We start from the raw sequence: 22500 nt of genomic DNA, 5'->3' as shown, positions 1-22500 counted from the left end.
GAAACAGTTAGGTCACTATCTATGACTTTTAATTAAAAACCAGAAAAAAAATTAATTTCTTTCTTGTATTTTGTTTTAAGACAGCTCGCTTACTATAAAGACATGTCTATTTGAGATGCTTTTTTTTTTTTTTAAAGGCATGGTCAACTATACAACATAAAACCATTAAGTGAAGAACTACGACAATCACTTTGAGCATCTTTGGAGATAATTTGTCTTGCTTTGACAAATAATTTATTTGGGAAAATCCCTTCAAATGGGACAACTGTGGAAAACGTTTTCCATAATAATCTCACGCATTTGCGTCCAGATAAGCTCAATTATATAACTTTTTAAAAATACGTATTAAATACGTATGTAAGGTGCAATTTTACCAGAACTTGGATTTAAAATGCGAAAACTAAATTTACAGCATTTAAAAGAAAAACCCTGACAGGCAAACTGTCATTGATAAAAATAAATAAAATAATAGTTTGCCACTACTATAACAATTTGGCTTATCTAGTTTCAGGGTCCACATTCGAAACCACAGGTTTAAAACCATTTTGATCAGATGTTCTGTTGGGCAGGCTGTTATGTGGCTTAGTCGGTGTCATAGGCCAGGTTTGGTGCCAGCCATTTCTCTGCCTCAGTCACGGAAATCTCCTTCCTCTTGGCATAATCTTCCACCTGCACATGAAAAATAACTTAGCCAAAGTAGCACAATGGCATTTTTTTAAAGCTAATCTTGAATAACTAATAAATTATTCATAGGGAAATGATAATACATTTCCCTTAAAAAAAAAAAAAAAAAAAAAGGTCACTTGTTGAAAACAGGTAATAAACACTTACATGAAACGTGTTGTATATCTGATGGCGCACCACAAAAAAGCAAAATAAACAAGCAAATAATTGGAATTTCTTTTTACTGTATTTGGCCTCTGTTGGAAAGATGGAGAAAACCTCTGAAGAACAAGGCTTTCTTTTTATCATGACGTTCCATCCTTCTTGTTAGAGTTTAACAGATTTAGGCTTGAATTTGCATTATAGAGCCTTGTATTTAAAAGTTTATTATCAACAAATGCCCCTAGACTTCTATTATAAATGAGTTTCCAGTAAAATGGTTTCCTGTTCTTTTCTCACAACAGGAAAATGTTGAAAGCCCATAGTAATCTCAAATGTACTACAGATGTTGGACTGGACAGAGATAAAGTGCTTTTCCACCTGACGGTACAGCTCAGCACGACTCGGCAAATTACCCATAATCCTCCATGTGGTCGCGATTTTAGCGCTACGCTGTTCGGTGGAGAGGCACTAATAGAAATGCTTGCACTCCTTTATAATATTTCTCCTATATGTGAACACTAGGAGCCTTTGTCTTGAAATAAAAATATATACCTTACTACTGATGGTGTGATGTCATTTGCAGGTCATTTGTTATGCTGTCTACTTTATGACAAACCTGTTCATACTGATTTGTGTAATTACTTATACAGTGGTTATTAGGGTGTTTATCTGTTTTCAGTTGTTGTTCATCTTGTGCTGATCAAGCCTAGAGGTCTCCAAACTGACTACAGGTCATACGGTTATGTTTATTCTAGCACGTACCTGCTCCTTGGTGATCTTGCCCACAGCAAAGTAGGTAGATTTGGGGTTGGAAAAGTAGAGACCAGATACAGCTGCAGCTGGAGTCATGGCCAGTGATTCAGTCAGACCAATACCTTAAAACCAGTGCAGGAAAACAAAACCAATCAGCTCATGTTTAAAATATAAAGTCCTTTGAAAATAGTCTATTTTATTTTGGACAAAAAATACACATTAGTTAGCTTCATTTCAATGAGTTCACTGTTTGGCACATTAACACTGCCTTTCGTTCATTACCATAAATATTAGTATTCCTTTGTATATTTGTGTCAGATGGCATACCAGTTTTCTCCTGAATTTGGGCGAGTCTCCACATGGTGTGTTTCTCGGTATGGTCAGGCTGGCTGGGATAGCCTGGAGCAGGCCGAATGCCAGAGTAACGCAGCTTGTGCAGGTCGCTAGCCAGCAGATCTCCCTCCTTACTATAACCCCAAAACTCCCTCCTTACACGGGCATGGAGCTCCTCAGCAAACGCCTGCCAAACAAGCAAGTTAAATTCATCATCCTACCCATATACACAGACAGAATGCCAACAATAAGTGCAGCATAATACAATAAACACACAGTATAAATCAGAACCTTTATCTTGCATTAATGACATTATCAAAGTGTTACATAATTTTGGTATTTTTTCAGGTTACAAGTTGAATATCTCTAAAAGTGAGTGTATACTTGTAAATACACTCTGTGGGCGTATAGCCTGAAACAACTTTCCCCTTTCGCATGGCAAAATCTGGGTTTAAATATTTCAGTATCAACATTACACATAACTTTAAGGAACTATATGAAAAGAATTTCGCTCCGGTTTTAATTAAACTTAAATCTGACCTTCAGAAATGGAGGATTCTTCACTTGACTTTAGTTGGCAGGGTGAATTGTGTAAAAATTACCGTTCTGAAATTATTACATTTATTTCAGTGCCTCCTCATCTTTTTACCCAAGGCTTTTTTTTTTTTAAAGTATGATAGATAAAATAATATCTAAATCTACATGAGATGGGAATGTACCTAGGATTCGGAAGGAGTTTCTTCAGGAAAACAGGAGGAACAGGGGTTTAGCTCTTCCCTTTTGTGTTACTATCGGGTAGCTCATGTACAGAAGATTATGTATTGGAGGCATTCACCAGGCACTGAGTCATGTGAGACAGAGTCTAAATCTTGTAGAACAACTTCTCTACAAGCCCTTTTCAGTTAAGACAAATACTTCTGCTTCAGAGCCCAATATGTAATAATTACATTCCTGCCAGCCAAACTAGATTTCACTTTTACGCAATAGCTTTATACAGATGGCATATCTGCTAATTTCAGTGATTTGTGCTCCAAAGTCAACCTCAATCAGACAGATCTTTTTCCTTATTTTCAAATACGTCACTTTATGAATGCGAACAGCCTATCATTTCCAAATATTCCTTTGACGTCTCCGGGAGATTCTCTCTTAGAAGCACCTTTCTATTTGCAAGGCTTTATATCACGGATATATTTAATACTCATGTCTATAAACAATGTAGGAATGGGTGAGATCAGAAATAATTGGGAGAAAGAGCTTGGAACAGAATCTTCTGATGAAATTTGGAGCAGCACAATGCAAAGAGTGAATGATAGTACCTCTCATGCACGACTGATTTTAATACAGTTTAAGGTTCTGCACCATTTACCATTTACATCTAAGCAGAGCTCGAATAGCCTCTTTCGAAGATAAGACTTGTATAAGATGTCATGCAGATGTAGCAGATTTGACCCACATGGTTTGGTTTTGCCCTAAATGGATTGTTTATTGGTCCACTGTATTTGACACACTCTCTAAAATTTGTACAACTGAAGCTATGTGCTGAAATTGGTATTTTCGGTGCTGCAAGCGGTGAATTGGACTTGACTCATAGGCAACTCAATGTTATTGCATTTGCATCCTTATTGGCTCGCAGGCAGGTTCTACTGCATTGGAAATCTGCAAACCTTCCTAAAGCAGTGCATTGGCTTCACGATTTGATGCTATACATTTGGAAAAGATGAAATATTCAATTAGAGGTTCACACAAAATTTCTTGTCTGGCAACCCATATCATTATATGTTTATACCATACATTTCTACCACTATTCCCTGGGGAGTAATGGGGCTTACTGCTGTTAATTGTACCATTCCCGGTATACCTCTCTACATGGATGCCTACTTTGTCCATTTATCTATTTATTTAATTCTTGCATAAGATGTTCAGCAGAGGAGTGACCTTGTTGTGCTCTGATGTCCTTGATTGTGTTGTTTATTTATTTATTTATTTATTTATAGATTTATTTATTTATTAGTTTTATTAGGTCTTGGTCATCTCTCCTACCAAGGCCCTTCTCCCCGATTGCTCAGTTTGGCCAGGCGGCCAGCTCTAGGAAGAGTCCTGGTTGTTCCAAACTTCTTCCATATAAGAATTAGGCTACTGTGCTCTTGTTAAACTTCAATGCAGCAGAATTTATTTTGTAGCCTTTCCCAGATCTGTGCCTCGACCCAATCCTGTCTCTGAGCTCTGCAGGCAGTTCCTTTGACGTCAGGCTTGGTTTTTGCTCTTATATACATTTTCAGCTGTTAGACCTTATATAGATAGGCGTGTGCCGTTCCAAGTCATGTCCAGTCAATTGAATTTGCCACAGGTGGACTCCAATCAAAGTGTAGAAACATCTCAGAGTTGATGCAGAGAAATGGGATGCACCTGAGCTAAATTTCAAGTGTCATAGCAAAGGATCTGAATACTTATGTCAATGCAATATTTCATTTTTTTCTTTTTAATAAATTTGCCAAGTTATCACAAATCTGGGGGTATGGAGTGTAGACTGATGTGGAAAAAAAAATTTAAAGCATTTTAGCATAAGGCTGCATAATAACAAAATGTAAAGAACAGTGAAGGGGTCTGAATACTTTCTGAATGCACACTATATATATTTTTTCTTTCTTTCTTTTCTTCCTAAATGATTGTAACTTTTTAATTAACTTCTTCTAAGGCAGTCTGCTCTGGGTTGATTGGGAAGAGATTGAAAATGCAAAAAGTATTGTCCCTGTACAAATAAATACATTCATTCTTGCAAATAAAATAATTATTTACAAAAAAAAACATTAAACTTCAATCTAAACCAGTTAATTTGGATTAATGGTGCTGTGCATGCAATCATGTGTTACCTCAGCGAGTCTGTCAGCAAGCGCTTTCACCATTATGCTGCTGTAATCATCGCCCTGCCGCTGAAAATCTTGGCTGAGCTTTTCGGCACCAAACACCGCGACTGCAAAGAGCCCGACGTAGTCCTGCACTCCGCTTTCCAATGGAGCAACAAAATCCGCCAAACAGAGGTATGGCTCCGAACTCGCGGAGTCCTTCTCTGCCTGCGCAGGACAAGAAAACGCACCATGTTCAAATATTCCAGTAAATCTCAGGTGGATTTTCTCCCCATTTGATAGGTGCCAGTGATTCAGTCGTAACTAAACATTTTTATCCTCACTTCCCATGCATCTTCTCAACACAAACGTTTTTGTACCCAAACACCCCGAGAGTAACGTCACCTGCTGTCTAAGCCCGTACAAAGTAGCAGTGTGGTTAGATAAGGTTGGAGTGACATCATCGGTGTATACGAGAATGTCATCGCCGTGGCTTTGTGCCCGCCAGAAGCCCACGATGCCTCTTGCCTGCAGGCCCTTACTGTCAATCAGCCTGTTCAGAAGCCGCAGAGCATCGTCAAACACACGCCTGGCCTCTTCTCCTACTCACACGCATAGACAGATATACAAAGCAAACATTAGCGTTAAAATGTGCATATGTTTTTTAAAAATATTTTTAAATGAGTTTTTTGTTCAACAACCTCTCAACTAAGTCATTTACTTTACACACGAACACTTTCCCTTACCCACGGTTTTATCTTTAAAGATTTTGGGGTACCCTCGGTTGGGATATTTCCCCCTTAGCTGCCACACGTCAAAGAAAGGCTTCCAGTCGATGAAGTCCAACAGCTTCCTCAGGTCATATGGGTCAAACACACGCGTGCCCAGGAACTGTGGCTGACCTACAGGAAGCCAGAGGGAACAATCAGTCTCTCCTGTCTTTATCTGGGACTGGGGGCACATTTTCCCAAAACTCTGAAGTGTTAAGGTTTAGATCTTAGAGGTTAATGATTTAATGGTTACTTGGTGGTGGCTGTGAGAGCCAGTCGATGTGTAGGCCCTTTTCCCGTGCCTGCGCAAGAGACATGTATCGCCTATCCTGCAAGGAGCAGAAAAAAAAAATTCATGTATTACACAGTAAGTACCAACAGTATTTTCATTCATGTTATCTCAGTCAGAGACTTCATTAAGAGAGTCCTAGTCTATCCCTAACCTAGCCCAATTTCACCTTTATTAGCTTTAAAACCTGTGATTGATGGTGATTTTATTGACACATTAATTACATTTTAAGTTAAAGGCATACTGTATTGTGTCTTTTATGTGGTGCCACATACTGCATACACCTATGTTAAATAAGGTAACCAGAGGATGTCCATAATTGCTATGTGAGCAATCTGAGTAAGTTAACCCTGTTTGCACACTAGCAAGCAACAAAATGACATGGAGCCATGGCTCGAGGAACAGCGGAAAGCAACATTTTAATTGAAATATCCAGAGATTGTATGACTAGAGACAGACCAATGCCTAAATTATGAGTGGCGGATCATGCAACACTCAAAGTGGCTTTTTACTGTAAGTAAAAAGAGCCAGTAGCCTAGTTGGTTAAGATGTTAGCAGGAAACGCCCATCAGATACTTACACAAACGGTCTTTTAAATTTTTGCACAGACACATGAGCAGATATAGAGTGCTTTGCTCCGTGAGGTATAGCAGAACACCATGTGCAGTAGCCAGAGCAACATTAAAAATGGGTTTCTTCCCATTCAAATAGATAGGATCCTGGTATTGTAACTGAAAATACTGCCTGGGAGAGTCACCAACACCAAAGGACTTTCTCAATGCAAATCTGGTATGATGCTGTAAAGCGATAAATCCAAACAACGCTCCAGTGAATTCATCAGACCAACCCTATGCAGGTTGTCATTCTCCGGTTGTCATTCTTACATGGGCCAACTGTCAATGTTTAGTGTGAATAGAGAGTACGATATTTCAATAAATGTGAAAACAGCACAGTAATGGGCGTACCTACTTAATGTACATACTGTCATCACCTGAAAAATGTTCCATGCATAACAGACATCTGATTGCTTTGACTTTTATAATAACAGATTGTTTCTGCGCTCATTGGGTTCAATAGTAGGCTCGTAACATTTAAGTAAGTAACACCTACGCTTGAAACAATAAATCACCACGAGCATTGCTTATCCTTTTAGATTTCATCTATATAGTATTAGCCAGTCTAAACGTGTTCAGTACTCAGGTTTTGGCTTGGGGGAAATGAGATACAATCCAAAAGATTATATAGATCTTATAGGCTCTATCTATACATATAAATAAGCATGAAAACTCCTTTCTCCTTAGTCTGAGTAAGGCTATAGAATGGCTGTGCTATAAAAGAAAGGAGAATGAAAGAAGGAGGAAAAGGTCTGTCTGTCTGTCCTGTACCCACAAAAAACTTTTGCATATTAGTGTAACTATTTCCATAAACCCAGCAACCAAACCTTAAGAGAGTCGTAGTGATCCTGCCTGATCTCTTCATACTCGTCCGTTATCTCCTCAAAGAAATCCTCACTCTCTCCTTCATCCAACAGCTGAGAACACTGCAAAGAGAAAGAGAGAGAGAGAGAGAGAGAGAGACAGACAAAGCAGTGAGAAGGTTCATGATATAAAGCATGATCACTTTCTATATGTCATCCATTCATGATCAAAAAGGTATTTAATCAGAAGGCAAACTTTTATATAAAGTTTGTGCAATTACAGCTAATTATTTATAGTCTCATTCAATTCTGTCCTGCGTCAGATGTACACATTTTCATCAGAGAGAGCCGTTCTGGCTTTGCTCGCCTTCCAGTTCAGATTTTTAAGGACAAACACCATTGAGAAAACCGTGAAAGAGTCAGCTATTTTTATCATTAATGACTCATCAGGAAATGAGGCACTTTAATGAGCAGAAAGTGCCAAGTTTAATTTGCACTTCCTCCTCTGACCAGTGAACTACCTGCAATTAACATCCAACCAATCACAACCCTGGACCTCCGCCAGGTGTTTTCTGGTAGGTTCTTATTCAGTGGAGGATTTTTAGAAGTTATAATATTAAATACAAGAATGATATGGGGCATTTTTTCTAATTTGGGAATTATATGTTTGCTTTCCTTTTATGTACAAGGTTTATGTAGCTTTAAAATGTATAAGATAAAAGATATGACAGAATAAACTTTACTGATCATGAAGGAAATTCTTGTGCCAGTTGCTGAAGAATACAAAACAATGAAAGATAATGAATCAATTTGAAAAAAATTTAGATAGAAACCTACTAATATTAAAATAAATTAAATTATTAGTAATTCTTTACTAAAACTAGAATTCACTAATTCTTTAGAACTGTAATGCACAAGAAATACCAACTTAAAATGTAAATAAAATAAAACAGAGATGTAAGAGTAGAAATACAAGTGTAAATAAAAATATTCTTCAAAAATGTACTTGTGCAAAAAAATTACTGACTTAACAGAGCAGAATTTAAGTTCGATAATCAGTATGGAAATTTCTCTTAAACATTGCTGCGTGGAGAGCATTGCTGATTGGCCGTGGGTGTCTCAAATGTATGTGACGAACAACAAGAAGACAAGCTGGGTCGCGAAAAGATGGTCACTGGACATGTGAAATTTCTAACAAACTTCTGAACAGGGTATTAAGAAACCTAAGATAATTTTGCATACCTCCAAACTGATTTGTAGCATAGCACCTCACAACACTGTGATTTTTTTTTTCTTATTTGTAACTTGTTCTCTGGTTTGTTTCAGGTTTGTTTAAAATTCTGATGGGTATACATTTGCACCTGATATTGCATCTTGCCATTTAATATAAATGATTTTCTTTCCTTGAAGAAACTTAAAATAGCTTTTTCCAATGGAAATGCATAATGCAAAACGAAAATGGATTTTCCACAAAGAACGAAAATGAATTATGTGATGAGTGGGGAATTTAAAATCAAATATAGGAATATATTGCAGTTTTATATAATAGTTTTTCCCATTTAAATTGTAAGCATTATTGTAAGCATTTATATGCTTCTGTACATTTGAAACAAGGAACACTAGACTGCACAAACTTTTTTATTTAATGGGAAAAGGAAAGAAAAGCTTACCACGACAACACTACGGGATGCATCGAGAACGTGAATAACAGGAGCGGTGTATCGAGGGGCAATCTTTACTGCTGTGTGAGTCCTGTTCTCCCACACACACGTGCACACACACACACACACACACAGCATTAGAGCTTTTCACTGATGTTTTGAATGCTGATTTAGAACTGAAGATCAGGACTGACTTTGAAGTTGTGGCTCCTCCAATCAGCAGAGGGATTTTCATGCCCAGACGTTCCATCTCCTTTGCTACGTAAATCATCTCGTCGAGGGATGGTGTGATGAGGCCCGACAAACCAATAATATCTACACACAGACACGCAAAACACAGAAGTGCTCTGATTTGTTCTGTACATTCTATCATGAAGGAAAAACTCAACGTACAAAATGTTCCTCTTATCATATGTGGTCGATCAGCCAGGACAGGTATAGTGTCCCTTTTTTTTGTTTTGCCTTGGAGCTACAAAAGGCAATCTGTAGGTAACAGATAGTCCACTCTTCTGTTTCTCTTCTGTGCACAAAATTGAACTCCAGCTGAAGAGCCATTTTATACTTAAATCTGTAAACAATTTGCTAAACAATCTGCTATTTTGCAAAACTGCTTAATGAGATAGCATAACTGTCTGAAGCAAGAATATGATTTGAGTATTTATTTATGAAAACGACTGTTTGAAACAGACTTTCACTATTCATTAGCTACATTAGATTTGTAGCTCGGGTGCAAAATTAAAGAAAAACATCAATATCGAACAACCTCAACATGTCTTGCTTTTATCTTTAATTTTCTCTCAATATTTAAAAAAAAATAAATAAAAATTACGGTCTACCTGCTTTCTTGTCAATGGCCACCTTCAGGATCTGATCACATGGAATCATCACTCCTAAATCAATCACCCTACAGGGAGAGAAACAATTATATTCTCATATCCAACAAACACACACATACACACACACCCATGGTGGTCTTACCATCCTTGTGAGGACCTGCGATGACACAATTTTTACTTACATATTTCTAGCTTTTGTTTAGCTCCTTTTTAAAATTTCATTTGAGTATGTTATCAGGAGACCTAAATAATGGGTGGGAAAACTCTCCCTGTGTGAGTCCTTTATATAGTCGTTTATATTTTGCAGAGCTACGTACCGAAAGTTGTTGCATCCCAGCACAACACCCACAATGTTCTTGCCGATGTCATGGACGTCTCCTTTTACTGTGGCCAGAACTATCGTGCCCTGATAAGGATCCTGCACAGACGCAAACACATACAGTCAAACCTCAGCACGGCTACGTCCAGACTGTCCGACTGTAGGTAACTTTTCAATTTCCTAGAAAATGCTTTGGGTAATCTACAAATAGTGAGTGAGATAAAGCGAGTAAATGCCAGAACACTGAAAATACAGCTCTGAGTGTTACAAGTGGTCTAAGACCTTTATTTGGGATCTGCACAGTTTCATTAGTAAACAGTGTGTAAATGTGTGATAACTCACTGAGTCATCCTGCACTCCGGATAGAGCCATCATCTCCTCCCTCTCTTTCTCCATAAAGGGAATTAGATAGGCTACGGCCTTCTTCATCACACGGGCTGATTTAATCACCTGAACACAAATGCAGTCTGGTTAGACAACCAATCACAGCACAGCAGTGACAATGATGTGGTAGTGTGTATGGCGCTGGTATGAATGATTAATTTTTCAGTGCTCTGAATCAGTATATAGCCAAACAGTTTAATTGCCATTGTATCTGCTAAACATCAGAAAAACAGATTTTAATAAATTTAAATCCAAACACTGTTAACACCACCACCTGTGAACACAAATGCTTTGATATCTAATGGGATCTTATTAAAGAAGATTTTTATCAGAGATGCCATGGTATTAATAACAAGTTTCTGTGTCTTAGCTTTTGAGCTCAAACATTTTAGTAATTAGTGTTTGCTTATTACTTTGATTCAGGATAAAGCATGTGAATTACAATACAAAAGCTTGATTATCGACACGGTATCACGTTAACCTTCTGTCTGACAAACCCACCTATTGCAACTCATGGTTAACAAATTACATTCATGTTAACGGTTGGAAACCTCTCTATAAATAGTATATGGTGCACTTATATGGGGCTAGAAATGAGGGTTTTTTTTTTGTGGCATCGTTAGATATACTGGTATAATATATTCATTTACAGTACAATGCAAAAGACATAGGCGCATGCAAAGAAATGCTATAGAGCAAAGATGCCTTCAAAAACAATGAAATTAAATACAATTACATTAAATAAAAAATTATTAAGAGCAGTAAACAGTAATAAATGACACAAAGTCAATATTTGTTGTGATGACCCTTCGTTTTTAAAAAAAAAAATAAAAAGTTGAGTTGTTTCATATATAGTTTGTGCAGTTTTATAAGGAAATTATCTGGTAAGTCTTCCTGAGCATCTTGCAGAACCAGCCACAGTTCTTCTGGAGACTTTGACTGTCACACTTACTTCTTATTTCTGCAGCAAAACCCAGCAGCCTTCGTTATGTTATTTGTCTGAAAAGTGGTCTCTTATGTAATATGCTGCTTTCTTTACTGACATACAAATATTTTTCTGGTAACATTTAATTTTGTGTTGGAAAACTAATGTTTGGAAATCTAAAATGTGTTTGTACTGAGTCGATAATGTAGAAGTCATATAATAAAAACCTACAACAAAGTTTGTACTAAAAAAAATAAGGTGCCTAAGACTTTCACACAGTACTGTATCTGTGTTAATCTTCATCATGACATATTTACAGTGTGGAATAAAGGTGCACGATGTCAGCTACATTCAAATGTGAAGTGTGTGTGTTCGTGTGCGTGTGTGTGTGTGCACGCTACCTGTGGCAGGAACATCTTGCCAGCTCCAAACAGATCTCCCACAGTCTTCATGCCATTCATGAGCGGCCCCTCAATGATGTGGAGTGGTCGGGAATAACGATCTGTCTGAGCACGAGCCTCCTCTGTGTCCTCCACTACAAACTTCTCTATACCCTACACACACACCCACACACCCACACACCCACCAATCAAATGAGAGTGAAAGGGTTCTTGTTCATAGAAAAATTGTTTAAAAGGTCCAACAGGGTCAATGAGGGGGCCAACTTCTATTAGCTAGCTAAGGTTAGGATAACTCTTGTACTGTGCAGAAGCCAAGTTTGGTACTTTTGCTAATGCCTGCTTGCTAGAGATGTTAGAGGTAATGTAATATAGACAGGTTGGAGATCAGACGATCAAGTGTAACTTTTAACTCCACCCTAGATGACCCAGGGATGCAGGTCACTAAGCAATATCAAGACGTGCAGATACGCATCGCAGAGCATGTTCAGTTCATCTGCGATGGATCACATTTATACACGGACATGCGCACAGCTCATTATGAGTTGATGTATGATTAATGCATACACAATATTACCTTAACAAGGGCATACTCCAATCTCTCCTCCACACTTCCTTTTCTCCACTCATCTGTCTGAATCACCTTCTTCCCTCCTTTAGCATTGTTCTAAATACAAAAGGTAAATTACTAAAGGTAAAGGTTAATCTTTCAAAACGTTGCTATGTTAACACAGTGAAGTAAAGACATTCAAAAATCTGTGTGTGTACAGTCTTGTGCTTGGACTGGACTCAGAATCACGTTTAAGTTTCTTTAGATGAAAGCTGGTGTAGTGTAATGATATGACTGTATTTGGTAAGGTTAAAATTTGTGTGTGTGTGTTTTCCTGAGTGAGAGTACCTGAGCATACAGAAGGAGCTTTTCTGTGGCATCTGGGTCTTGGTTCCAGATGAGATTCTCACACAGCACGAGCAGCTCTTTATCAATATCATCATACACAGGCAGAGAACCTGCATTCACAATCCCCATGTCCATCCCGTCCTGCAGGGGGCGCAACAGGGAAGCAAACAAATTTCTGCTTACAACTTTGATCTGCAGCAACCTTATCCATGAAAATCCAGTACACAGTAAAGACCACTGCTCCATCTGAGGGAGCTCTGTAAATTGGCTGCTGAAAAACAATTTTGCACTGTGGAAAAGTGGAATGGCCCTGTTTAGTTTTTTTTTATCCTATGCCAAAGCTTTAGAACACAAATCAGGCTTACCATTAAAGCCACTGAAACAGATGCCTACCCATAACATGACCTATGAAATGATTAGATGTGCCTCAAATGGTGTACTTTGCATACTTTTAGTTGCATACTTCTGTTAAAAACAAACGAACAATTTAAAGTTTAGTAGATTTTAAAGAAAACATTATGGGATGGGTATCAATGAGTATCAGGTGATACTAAAGACTTCAGTATCAGTAATGGAAAAAAAAAAAGTGGCATTGAGAGATCTTTAACTAAAACCATTGAAAAATGGACTCTTGATCACCTTTTGCACTAAGCAGTCATGGCCACCTCAGTGCGCTGTGATTCATACCTTGCTGAAAGAAAGACCCACAGAGTGAGAATGTTGCTACATTGTAGATTCAAGTGCGGAACAAAAAGTTTAACCTGGACATTTTAGGTTTCTTGGAGGTTGTTCTGACTCACTGTAGAGACTAAATTAGTACTACATACTGTATATTTACAGAGTGTATAGTATACAGTATATAATACATATTACACCATTTGAGACAACTATTGTGTCTGTGTTCACCTGAGGGCAGACTGAACTCCCAAGAATCGACAGGCAGCATGCTGTGTACTGTATGGCCTAGCCACCAGCCTGTCCCATCCCAGTGTTTAATTACATTAGATTTCTTTTCAAAAAGAGATGTTCTTAAATGAAACCAATGTGTGAAATATACTGTAGACAACATGAAGCACCATTTTTCTTTTTGTTTGCTCATAAGAAAGACAAAAACCAGCTCAGTACTAAGTGATAAACCCTGGTAAGATCACACGGTTTATGAGAAAAGGGGTAGCACCTTTATAGCATGGTAGAGGAATGTTCCGTGCATGGCCTCCCTGATGGCATCCATGCCTCGAAAAGAGAAGGACAAATTAGACAGACCACCACTGATCCGGGCTCCAGGCAACGTTTCCTAGAGCGAGAGAGCGAGAGAAAATCTTTTATCCAGGTCAAATATTCACAACCTACTTAACACATCATTAAACTTTAAATCTTTCATTTATTGTAGACCTCGTTTATAAAATCTATTTCGCACTGAGTAACAAGGCTAATACAGCTAACAATAACAAGATAACAACTAGTGTCAGTTACTGTCAGAAACAACTACCCTGATCTACTACATTTGTGGTAAAGAAGAACACTATGTAAACTGACCAGTGTTAAATTTTTAAACTGGAGAGATATCCCTATCTTCGTTGTTCTACCTTTATAATCCGCGTGGCCTTGATGAAGTTGATAGCGTACATGTTGTGTTCCTCCAACCCGGTGCCAATGGTCAGGATGTTGGGGTCGAAGATGATGTCATTGGGGTTAAAGCCCACCTTTTTGGTTAGGAGGTGATAGGCTCTTGTGCAGATCTTGACCTTCTGATCAATTTCAGTAGCCTTAAAAAAAAAAAAAACACACACACACACACACACACACAAGCATGCCTTAGCAACCAAGAGCAAGACACACAAGCAACCAAGTGCAAGAGCAAAAACTACATCAAAATAAACCTATTACTGTCATTTAAAAACAGAAAAAATTAAATTCCATAGTGTAATAATAATAATAATAATAATAAAAGAATGAAATTGTCAGCTTTCATGTACAGATGCAGAAGCTGGCTAGATAAAACTCATTCTAAAACTAACAAATCTAATGCTGGGTTTTATTGATCATGTTTGTACACACAACGTCACATATATCGACGGCATGCACTGACCTGCCCTTCTTCATCAAAAGCCATAACGACGACGGCGGCACCGTAGCGATGCACTTGTTTGGCGTGTTTGAGGAAGGCCTCTTCTCCCTCCTTCAGGCTGATACTGTTGACGATGCACTTGCCCTGGCAGCACTTCAGACCTGCCTCGATCACTGCAAAATTAGACGAGTCGATACACAGCGGCACCTACATACCAGCACAAAAAGATTACACGCTCTGGGTTAAACTGAGACTTTTAACTGTAGAATTGGACAGTTTTTATGAACTACTAAAAGGATTACATAATATAATTACACTCTTATTGTCTAATAAAGGTGTTTTAAAGGGGAAAAAATAGTATTAGCAAGAAACAAAGTTCTAAATTGCTATTCAGAATAATGGACTACGTTATCATTCTAACATCAAATGCTTGTAAAAAAGATGCAATCTTTAATCATTTTTAAAACAATGTTACATTTTAAACATTTTAACATTGTTTTGAAAACATTTTTTTGGCTTTGAACTAACTGCAATTATATGTAAAAAAAAAAAAATCAAATGTACACAAATTAATGAATACATAAAATCTGGCATAAATAATTCTTTCACTATTTCCTGTTGCTGTTATTATTTTTTATTTATCTCTCTATTTATTCATTTCTGTAATATTGATTTTCTATTATCTACTGGGTTAGGATTAGTTTAATCTCTTTAATCATAATTATTTCTCAGCTTATTCTTGTTTTTCATTGTTTAATTAAAAGTATTCAAGTTTAATTAAATGTAATTTTTACTATGATTATGATCCATTATTCATTAATCTAAGTTATTTCAATTTAATATAACCATTTTATTATAAGAAAAACCTATTAAAAACATATAGGTTGCCCACTACTCTCTATAAGTTTCTAAAACTTTTTAAAGAACAGGCATTACTCTGGCGATGTCAGGCTCGGAGGCGATGAGGTTGCAGAAACGCGCCATGGCAACGGGTCCCTCCAGCATCCCCTCATCCATGTTGATATCCAGCACCTGAGCGCCCATTTCCACTTGTGCTTTAGCTATACTCAATGCCTCCTGCCGATTAACACACAAACACACTCAATTGTGTTACTATACTGACAAATGCAACTATAATATACGTGACAAAAGATAGGAGGATTCAGAGTTTGCTGCGTAACGTCTGTAGAAGAAGGGCGTGGCCTGGTGTAATATGGAACTGGAAAGGGCAGATTAATATGCATAGCCAGGATTTGGTTGATTTACAGACAATATGTTACCTGTTTTCTCCATTCCTAGTAAATTTTATTAATATTAAACCTCATGTACCAGTGATATGCTATGCAAGTTTTGAGTTAAAATATTGCTGAAAATGACAACTCGGTGATAATGAGTGGATGTCTGTACCGTCTAATAGGAATGTCTAGATCATCTAAAGATTTTTGTTGTAGTTTTATGAGTTGCCCTGCATGATCTGGTCAAATTTAAAACCCAACCCAGAGTCCCAAGCAAAAAATGTATTAGATTACACCATTCTTTAATAATAAGTCCAATGTAGTACCTACATATATTACTGACAAGCGTCTGACAAGAAAGCACCATGCTGAGATTTATTGTTGTGGTAAAGGGCTTGCACATTTGGACTTCCTGTGTAGTCTCTGACTCCTGAACTGTCAGACTGCTGCCAGATACTATGACCAAATTCTGAACTAGTGGTACACTGTTACTGAGTTCAGAAGCTGAAACAAACACGTGTTTTAATGCACTGGGATGTCAATGACATTATGAGTCTGATCATTTCACAGGCTTCATTAAACATTACCTCATAATTCCCAGTCATGATGAGTTTGGCAAACTTGCGTGATCCAGCCACGTTGCAGCGCTCGCCAATGTTGACAAAGTTGGTGTACGGCCCGATCCGAAATGGCTCCAGACCTGAAAACACAATGTGCTGAACATGTTAACATGATAACCATTGTTATGTAAATGTACAAAAATAAAATATTCAGTGTTAAAATTTACAAAGCCTAGAATGTAGTTTCCTGTTTACTTCCTGTTTCTGGTTTTCCTCAGCTCCTCCTCCATGCCTCTATCATACCCCTGAACATTATAAGATCCTGACTCTTGCTTGTGAATGAAGCTAGAACATGCACTAAACAGTAATGAAATTTAGTAGGCTACATTAAAGGGCCAGAACATGCTCCTACAATGTCTACTACAGACTGAACTCCCAAAAGATTCAAGCCCATGTTTCACAACGGAAAAACTTTCAGGACATAGAAGCCTACAGCATATAATCTGTGTTGTGATGATGATACTTTGTTGCTCTATTCCAAAAATGTGTGTGCAATAATTTGTGCAGCCTAAAGTCACGACAGCATGTTCCTCTGGCATAAAAAAACTGGCCAGACCTGGGCAATGTCCAAAACACACAGATGGACTCCAATGGAGGTCCCCAATAGCACTACCAATCAGCTCAGCCTATTGCTAGTAAATTTCAAATCCATTCAAGTTCAAATCCCAAGAATGCCATAGAGCCACTGTTGGGCTTTTAAGCTCATTTCTAAATTAATTAGGAAAATGTGTGTTTTAAATAAATAAATATAAATGTATTACTAACAGTTTATGCTATATAAGATTTTGAATAAATACACTCAACATTTATATCCGTCTGTCTCCAAATTGTTCAAAACTTTGTGCTACACTGATAATATAAATCTTTAGAGCATTTTCTCAGACATACAATGTGTTGGATGACTGAAAGCCTTCAGAGACACACAGATGAGCAGTTTACCAGAAAGCAGCATGTAATTGCTGAACACGTCTGTCGGAGGAACTCTGGGCTGGCATTGTTTCACACTCTCAGCAATGGCCCTGATCAAAATACAAATACACACATCATTATCTACAGTTAGGTCTGAAAGTCTGAGACCTCTACAAAGAACATTCTTCAACATTATGTTCTGTTCTTTTTAAAAAACTGTTTTCATATTGACAGAAAGCAGGACAGATGATGATGCACAACACATAATAGTGTATGAACTGACTCCAAAGACAACAACTAATGCACGTTCCCATTTTATTACATCACAATATTTTGAAAACATAACGCATATGACAGGACACCAAGGACAGCGAACCCAGCACTTCAAACAAAGGCACATAACACATATGCACTCCAAACACATACTGTTTAAAAGACATACTACTGTTTCATTACCGTATGTGGTCTGGCGTCGTACCACAGCAGCCACCAACGATATTCACCAAACCATCCGTTGCAAACTCCTATATGATCAGAAGAAATGGGAGGCAAGAAACATGAATTTTAACATTACTACCTTTTCTTTCTTTTTTTACCTGCTTTTCTCCCTTATTTGCTCAGCCAGCAGCCAGCTCTCAAGCTAATGAAGGCTAACACGTGCTTCCTCCGAGATATATGAATCCAGTCAACCACATCTTTTTGAACCGATGCCCATGTCTCAGGGCAGCGTTAACACACTCTGAGGAAGACACGGTCTGCCTTCTTCCACATACATGAGCTTACAGACACTAACTGGCTAGTGTTGCTGTGACTGACAGGGGAGAGAGTGGACCCTCTCTCCCACCCAGAGAGCATGGCCAATTTTGCTCTGCTGCCCCCCAGCCACAGCAGTAACACTGTCAGGATTCAACCTCGAAATATCCCAGCAATAGTAACCATAGTGCTATTAAATGCTCAATTCTGTTGTGATCGGAAAATAATCAACTTCTGGATGGTAACTCCACATTGCGTCGGGCTGCATTACACCCGTTACCTGTTTTTGATTATTTTCCTATGACAGAACTCCCCACTATGTTTTATTCCTTAATATACTTAATACATTTTGGTGATGATCTTTTGAATTTGTGTACAATATACGTGACAGATTCTTGCATTTTATGATGCAACATCACTACACTAATCTTTTTCTTAAATCATCTTAACCAATCTTTGCACTCAAATTAAATACACTGAATGTTTTATAAGGTAATAAGGTTCAGAGTTATTTTTTAATGTAGCAGTTTACCTTTAAATGTGTAGCAGTGCAATCTGGTGTTTCATCATAGCCTCCAAATGTGTTGGGGAGACCTGGAAAAAAGCAGGCACAGGTAAATCAAACCATGACACAGAGTTCAAGTGTAACCTTACACAGTAGAGGAGCATTACCTGCGTTGGGGTAACATATGACGAAAGCCCCGGTGCTCTTCCCGATCACTTCGATAAATGGCCTCATTTCAGTGGCTCCCAGTGCACAGTTCAAACCAATACTGCAGGGACGAAGTAGGTTAGAGATGTTAACACTTACACAGGAGGTAAAAACATCACATGCAAACAGAGCAGAAAAGGCCATAATGCTCTGCTACAGTTCAACAGAAGTGCCGTTTGATGTCAATGGTTTGATATTCGGCTGTTCAGCTATGTTTGCCGACTTCCCATTGTGGGTTTCACATCTTCATCATCATCATCATCTTAAGGGATGTTTTAAGCCTTTACTATCTCAAATGAAGTTCATGAGATAACCCCTGAGGGGATTGAAGGATCAAGTAAACATGCCTGCAGACAGGATTGTAGTCTTAAGGCATCTAATAACTGTTTATAGGAGTCAAGTTAGCACACTGGCTAGTCAGAAAAGTAGTTCGTTAGCCAGCTGAGATGACTCTGTACATGGGTCACTGAAAATAAACAGGCCCACATGCCCAAGTTGTAGATGATGTGCACTTCTGAGTGGTAAGGGTAAGTCGACAAGGGCATGTTGAAAGCAATTTTGGATTTTATCCAGCAGGACAGATATGGTTGTAATGAGCAAGGTCATCTCAGAGTAAACACTTTCCTCACAAACATTCAGCTCCTGATCCAACGAGATGACAAGAATGTGTCTACTAAATATCGAGCATGATAGTCTTTGCCCATGATGTTTTACACATTTGAAAAATTGTTTTTGTATAACGCAATTGGTTACACTTGTCGCTCAGTTAATCAGGAGCAATGAGCTAATCTTCACAGTGTGAGTGTTTAACAGTCTCCTAACTGTAGCAATAACTGCTGTTCATCACATTTCAAATGTTAATAATAGAACCACACAAATATTACTAATCAAATTAATGGCATGTACCAATTATATTTCATTTTGAAAAATCTGCATACACCACAGAATTGACAAAGGAAAGAATTGGTGTGTGTGAAACTAAATCATCATGCCCAACCCCAAAGGAGCCCAGAATACATGCAGACTTAAGTATTCAGAACAAGTGTAATTAACAACAAATCAGTAACAGTGAATAATACATTACCATAAATATTCAATCATTGATGTCACATTTAGAAGCTGAGTTATGACTAACACTGTGCTATAGGAAATCCTTACCAGAGTGGCTTTACGTGGGATACGCTGATGACAAAAGCCTCTCCTGTCTGCCCTGATAAAGTACGGCCACTCTTGTCCACAATAGTCCCAGAGATCTATAACACAGACATACACAAAGTTCTCTCTGGGAAACTGAGATGATGACCTGGACTGAATCCAACAATAAATAAATAAATAAATAAATAAATAAATAAATAAAAATAAAATAAAATAAAATATATAGATATATATATATATATATATATATATATATATATATATATATATATATATACACACACACACACACATATATACATACATACATACATACATACATACACACACACACACACACACACACACACACATATATATATATATATATATATATATATATATATATATATATATATATATATATATATATATATATATATATATTACGCTGTATAAGGTAATATGAATATAACCGTCAATAATGGTCACAAACACGACTACACATATGTTAACAAATGAGAGTAATTTGCAATTCAAACACTAGCTGTAATAGGACAGGGAAATTTTTTTTTTTTTATTTTTATTGCTGAACTACACTTACTGCAGCATGTCCCGATAGCGGAAAGACTAAAATAACATGCACCCTATTAATTTAAAAGTGGCTTGTTTAAATGTGACTCCCAGTAACATTTCAAAATATTAGCACACAAAATATTTCTGATAAGAATTTGTAAAATAAATTAACGAAACAAAAGAGCAGAAGAGAGGTGAGTTTCTCTCGTGACCCCATTTGTAAAATCAAGTCTCCTAGTTTGGGAACCCCTGTGTAATGCTGACTTGGTGTTTTTTCAAGTTTGTAATTATTAGAGCCCTCTACTGTCCGTAAACTGAACTGCAACTGTAGTGAAAACTATGACAATCCCGTCCCCACTCAAACCAAATCAGTCAAGCCATTTTAACGGAACTGAAACGTCCCAGCGCAGTCATAGTAAATATAAGCACTCTGAAAAAGAATGCCGCTTGACCAATCAAATTAGTGGACATTAACTGTGGTATAATATGGATTATTATAAAGTGGAAAGTTCCTCTGTTTCAGGGATTTCAAATCTACAGCAATTTCAACACTAAAATTTGGGCTATTACGAAAATTTACAAAAAAGAAGTTTACAGTTTAAACACTGGCTGTCACAATAAAAAAAAGCAAAAAAAAAAAAAAAAGGACCCCTGCTTTAGCTGAAATTAAACAAATAATATAGTGTTTATGTTTTCTGTGTATCCTAATACACAAAAAACATAAACATTAATGAGACAATGAGGCTAATTAGACAACACTAATGATGCGTCTTCTCAGTGGCTGAGTATAGGCGCGCAGCAAAAATACATAAAGAAACACAAATATAATCTTGTTACTTACAAATATGGGTCTTGGTTCATACGACTCCTCAAACAGTTTATCAATAGCAAACAGAGCAGCCTTTAAAAGAAAGAAAAAGAGATTTTGATGGAGTAAATCTGTGTACAACTTGGGTCTTGCTAAAAACAAATCATAAATACTGATTATTGCTCAAGATATTGCAACACTGATAACTGATTTACAGAATTACAATTAAATACCTAAGTATATAGTCTATACATGTACATCCCTATATACAACTCATATCTTGCCATATTAACATGTCTCTGTGTTCATTTGTAAAATAGAATTTTAGACAAATTAATGATTTTACTATGATTTTACTGTGTTATTACTAAATGTATTAACACAGTTGAATTTTGTGGAGTACTAAATGAACTACAATGACCACAACTTTTCCTGACTGGTAACTCGCAGAAGCCGTTATAATAATGCAGATTAATAGTTGATTAATTGTGCAATAAAACTGGATTTGATGTTTTTTATTACAGAGAGAGAGAGAGAGAGAGAGAGAGAGAGAGAGAGAGAGAGAGAAAGATCTCACTGAACTGAATCGAAAGACAAAGATCTACCTTTGCATTAGCTGTATCAAAGATCGTTTCCACCAGCAGGATATCACATCCTCCATCCAGCAGCCCTTGAACCTGCTCCGAGTACGCCTCAACCAGTTCATCAAATGCTACACCAAACACACGTACCGTTTTCAAATATTTCCACAATAAAATGACACTTTATACACACCAACAACAATAAAGTAGTGTAAATAATAAAGTACTCCGGGTTCTCCGGTTTCCTCCCTCCGTTTAAAAAAACATGCAAGTAGGTATGTTTTTAGGGTCTGGACCCACCACGCTCCTGATCAGGATAAAGCGGATATTGAAGATGAATGATTGAATTAGAGAGTCACCGAGCTGATACCCTGGACTGGTATTGAGCTGATATCAGCCAAAAAAAATAATGGTGACTCAAAGAAAAACAAAAAAGAAAAAAAATTTGATCTG

The 22500-nt window shown here is 37.4% G+C and overlaps 1 protein-coding gene across 1 annotated transcript in view; it reads right to left on the bottom strand.

The window, feature by feature from the left end:
• Positions 1 to 12: 12 nt before the first annotated feature.
• Positions 13 to 22500, bottom strand: part of mtr (5-methyltetrahydrofolate-homocysteine methyltransferase) — a 26137-nt gene continuing 3649 nt past the window's right edge. The window contains exons 6-33 of the mRNA XM_026915459.3: positions 22072 to 22178; positions 21500 to 21559; positions 20107 to 20201; positions 18909 to 19009; positions 18769 to 18830; positions 17940 to 18007; positions 17514 to 17593; positions 16542 to 16654; positions 15656 to 15796; positions 14741 to 14926; positions 14238 to 14417; positions 13829 to 13945; positions 12652 to 12792; positions 12331 to 12420; positions 11757 to 11909; positions 10389 to 10496; positions 10045 to 10145; positions 9728 to 9795; positions 9086 to 9206; positions 8901 to 8982; positions 7255 to 7353; positions 5778 to 5853; positions 5501 to 5656; positions 5160 to 5356; positions 4782 to 4982; positions 1906 to 2098; positions 1588 to 1700; positions 13 to 669 (exon numbers count right to left, since the gene is read on the bottom strand). Of these exons, the coding sequence (XP_026771260.3) occupies positions 583 to 669; positions 1588 to 1700; positions 1906 to 2098; positions 4782 to 4982; positions 5160 to 5356; positions 5501 to 5656; positions 5778 to 5853; positions 7255 to 7353; positions 8901 to 8982; positions 9086 to 9206; positions 9728 to 9795; positions 10045 to 10145; positions 10389 to 10496; positions 11757 to 11909; positions 12331 to 12420; positions 12652 to 12792; positions 13829 to 13945; positions 14238 to 14417; positions 14741 to 14926; positions 15656 to 15796; positions 16542 to 16654; positions 17514 to 17593; positions 17940 to 18007; positions 18769 to 18830; positions 18909 to 19009; positions 20107 to 20201; positions 21500 to 21559; positions 22072 to 22178 (3296 nt within the window). The 3' untranslated portion in view covers positions 13 to 582. The remainder of the gene's footprint in view (positions 670 to 1587; positions 1701 to 1905; positions 2099 to 4781; positions 4983 to 5159; positions 5357 to 5500; positions 5657 to 5777; positions 5854 to 7254; positions 7354 to 8900; positions 8983 to 9085; positions 9207 to 9727; positions 9796 to 10044; positions 10146 to 10388; positions 10497 to 11756; positions 11910 to 12330; positions 12421 to 12651; positions 12793 to 13828; positions 13946 to 14237; positions 14418 to 14740; positions 14927 to 15655; positions 15797 to 16541; positions 16655 to 17513; positions 17594 to 17939; positions 18008 to 18768; positions 18831 to 18908; positions 19010 to 20106; positions 20202 to 21499; positions 21560 to 22071; positions 22179 to 22500) is intronic.

The sequence above is a fragment of the Pangasianodon hypophthalmus genome, chromosome 12 (genome assembly GCF_027358585.1).
Source record: "Pangasianodon hypophthalmus isolate fPanHyp1 chromosome 12, fPanHyp1.pri, whole genome shotgun sequence".
Lineage (NCBI taxonomy): Eukaryota > Metazoa > Chordata > Actinopteri > Siluriformes > Pangasiidae > Pangasianodon > Pangasianodon hypophthalmus.
Note: the sequence above shows the minus strand (reverse complement) of the source record. Positions and strands in the feature narration are given on the sequence as shown.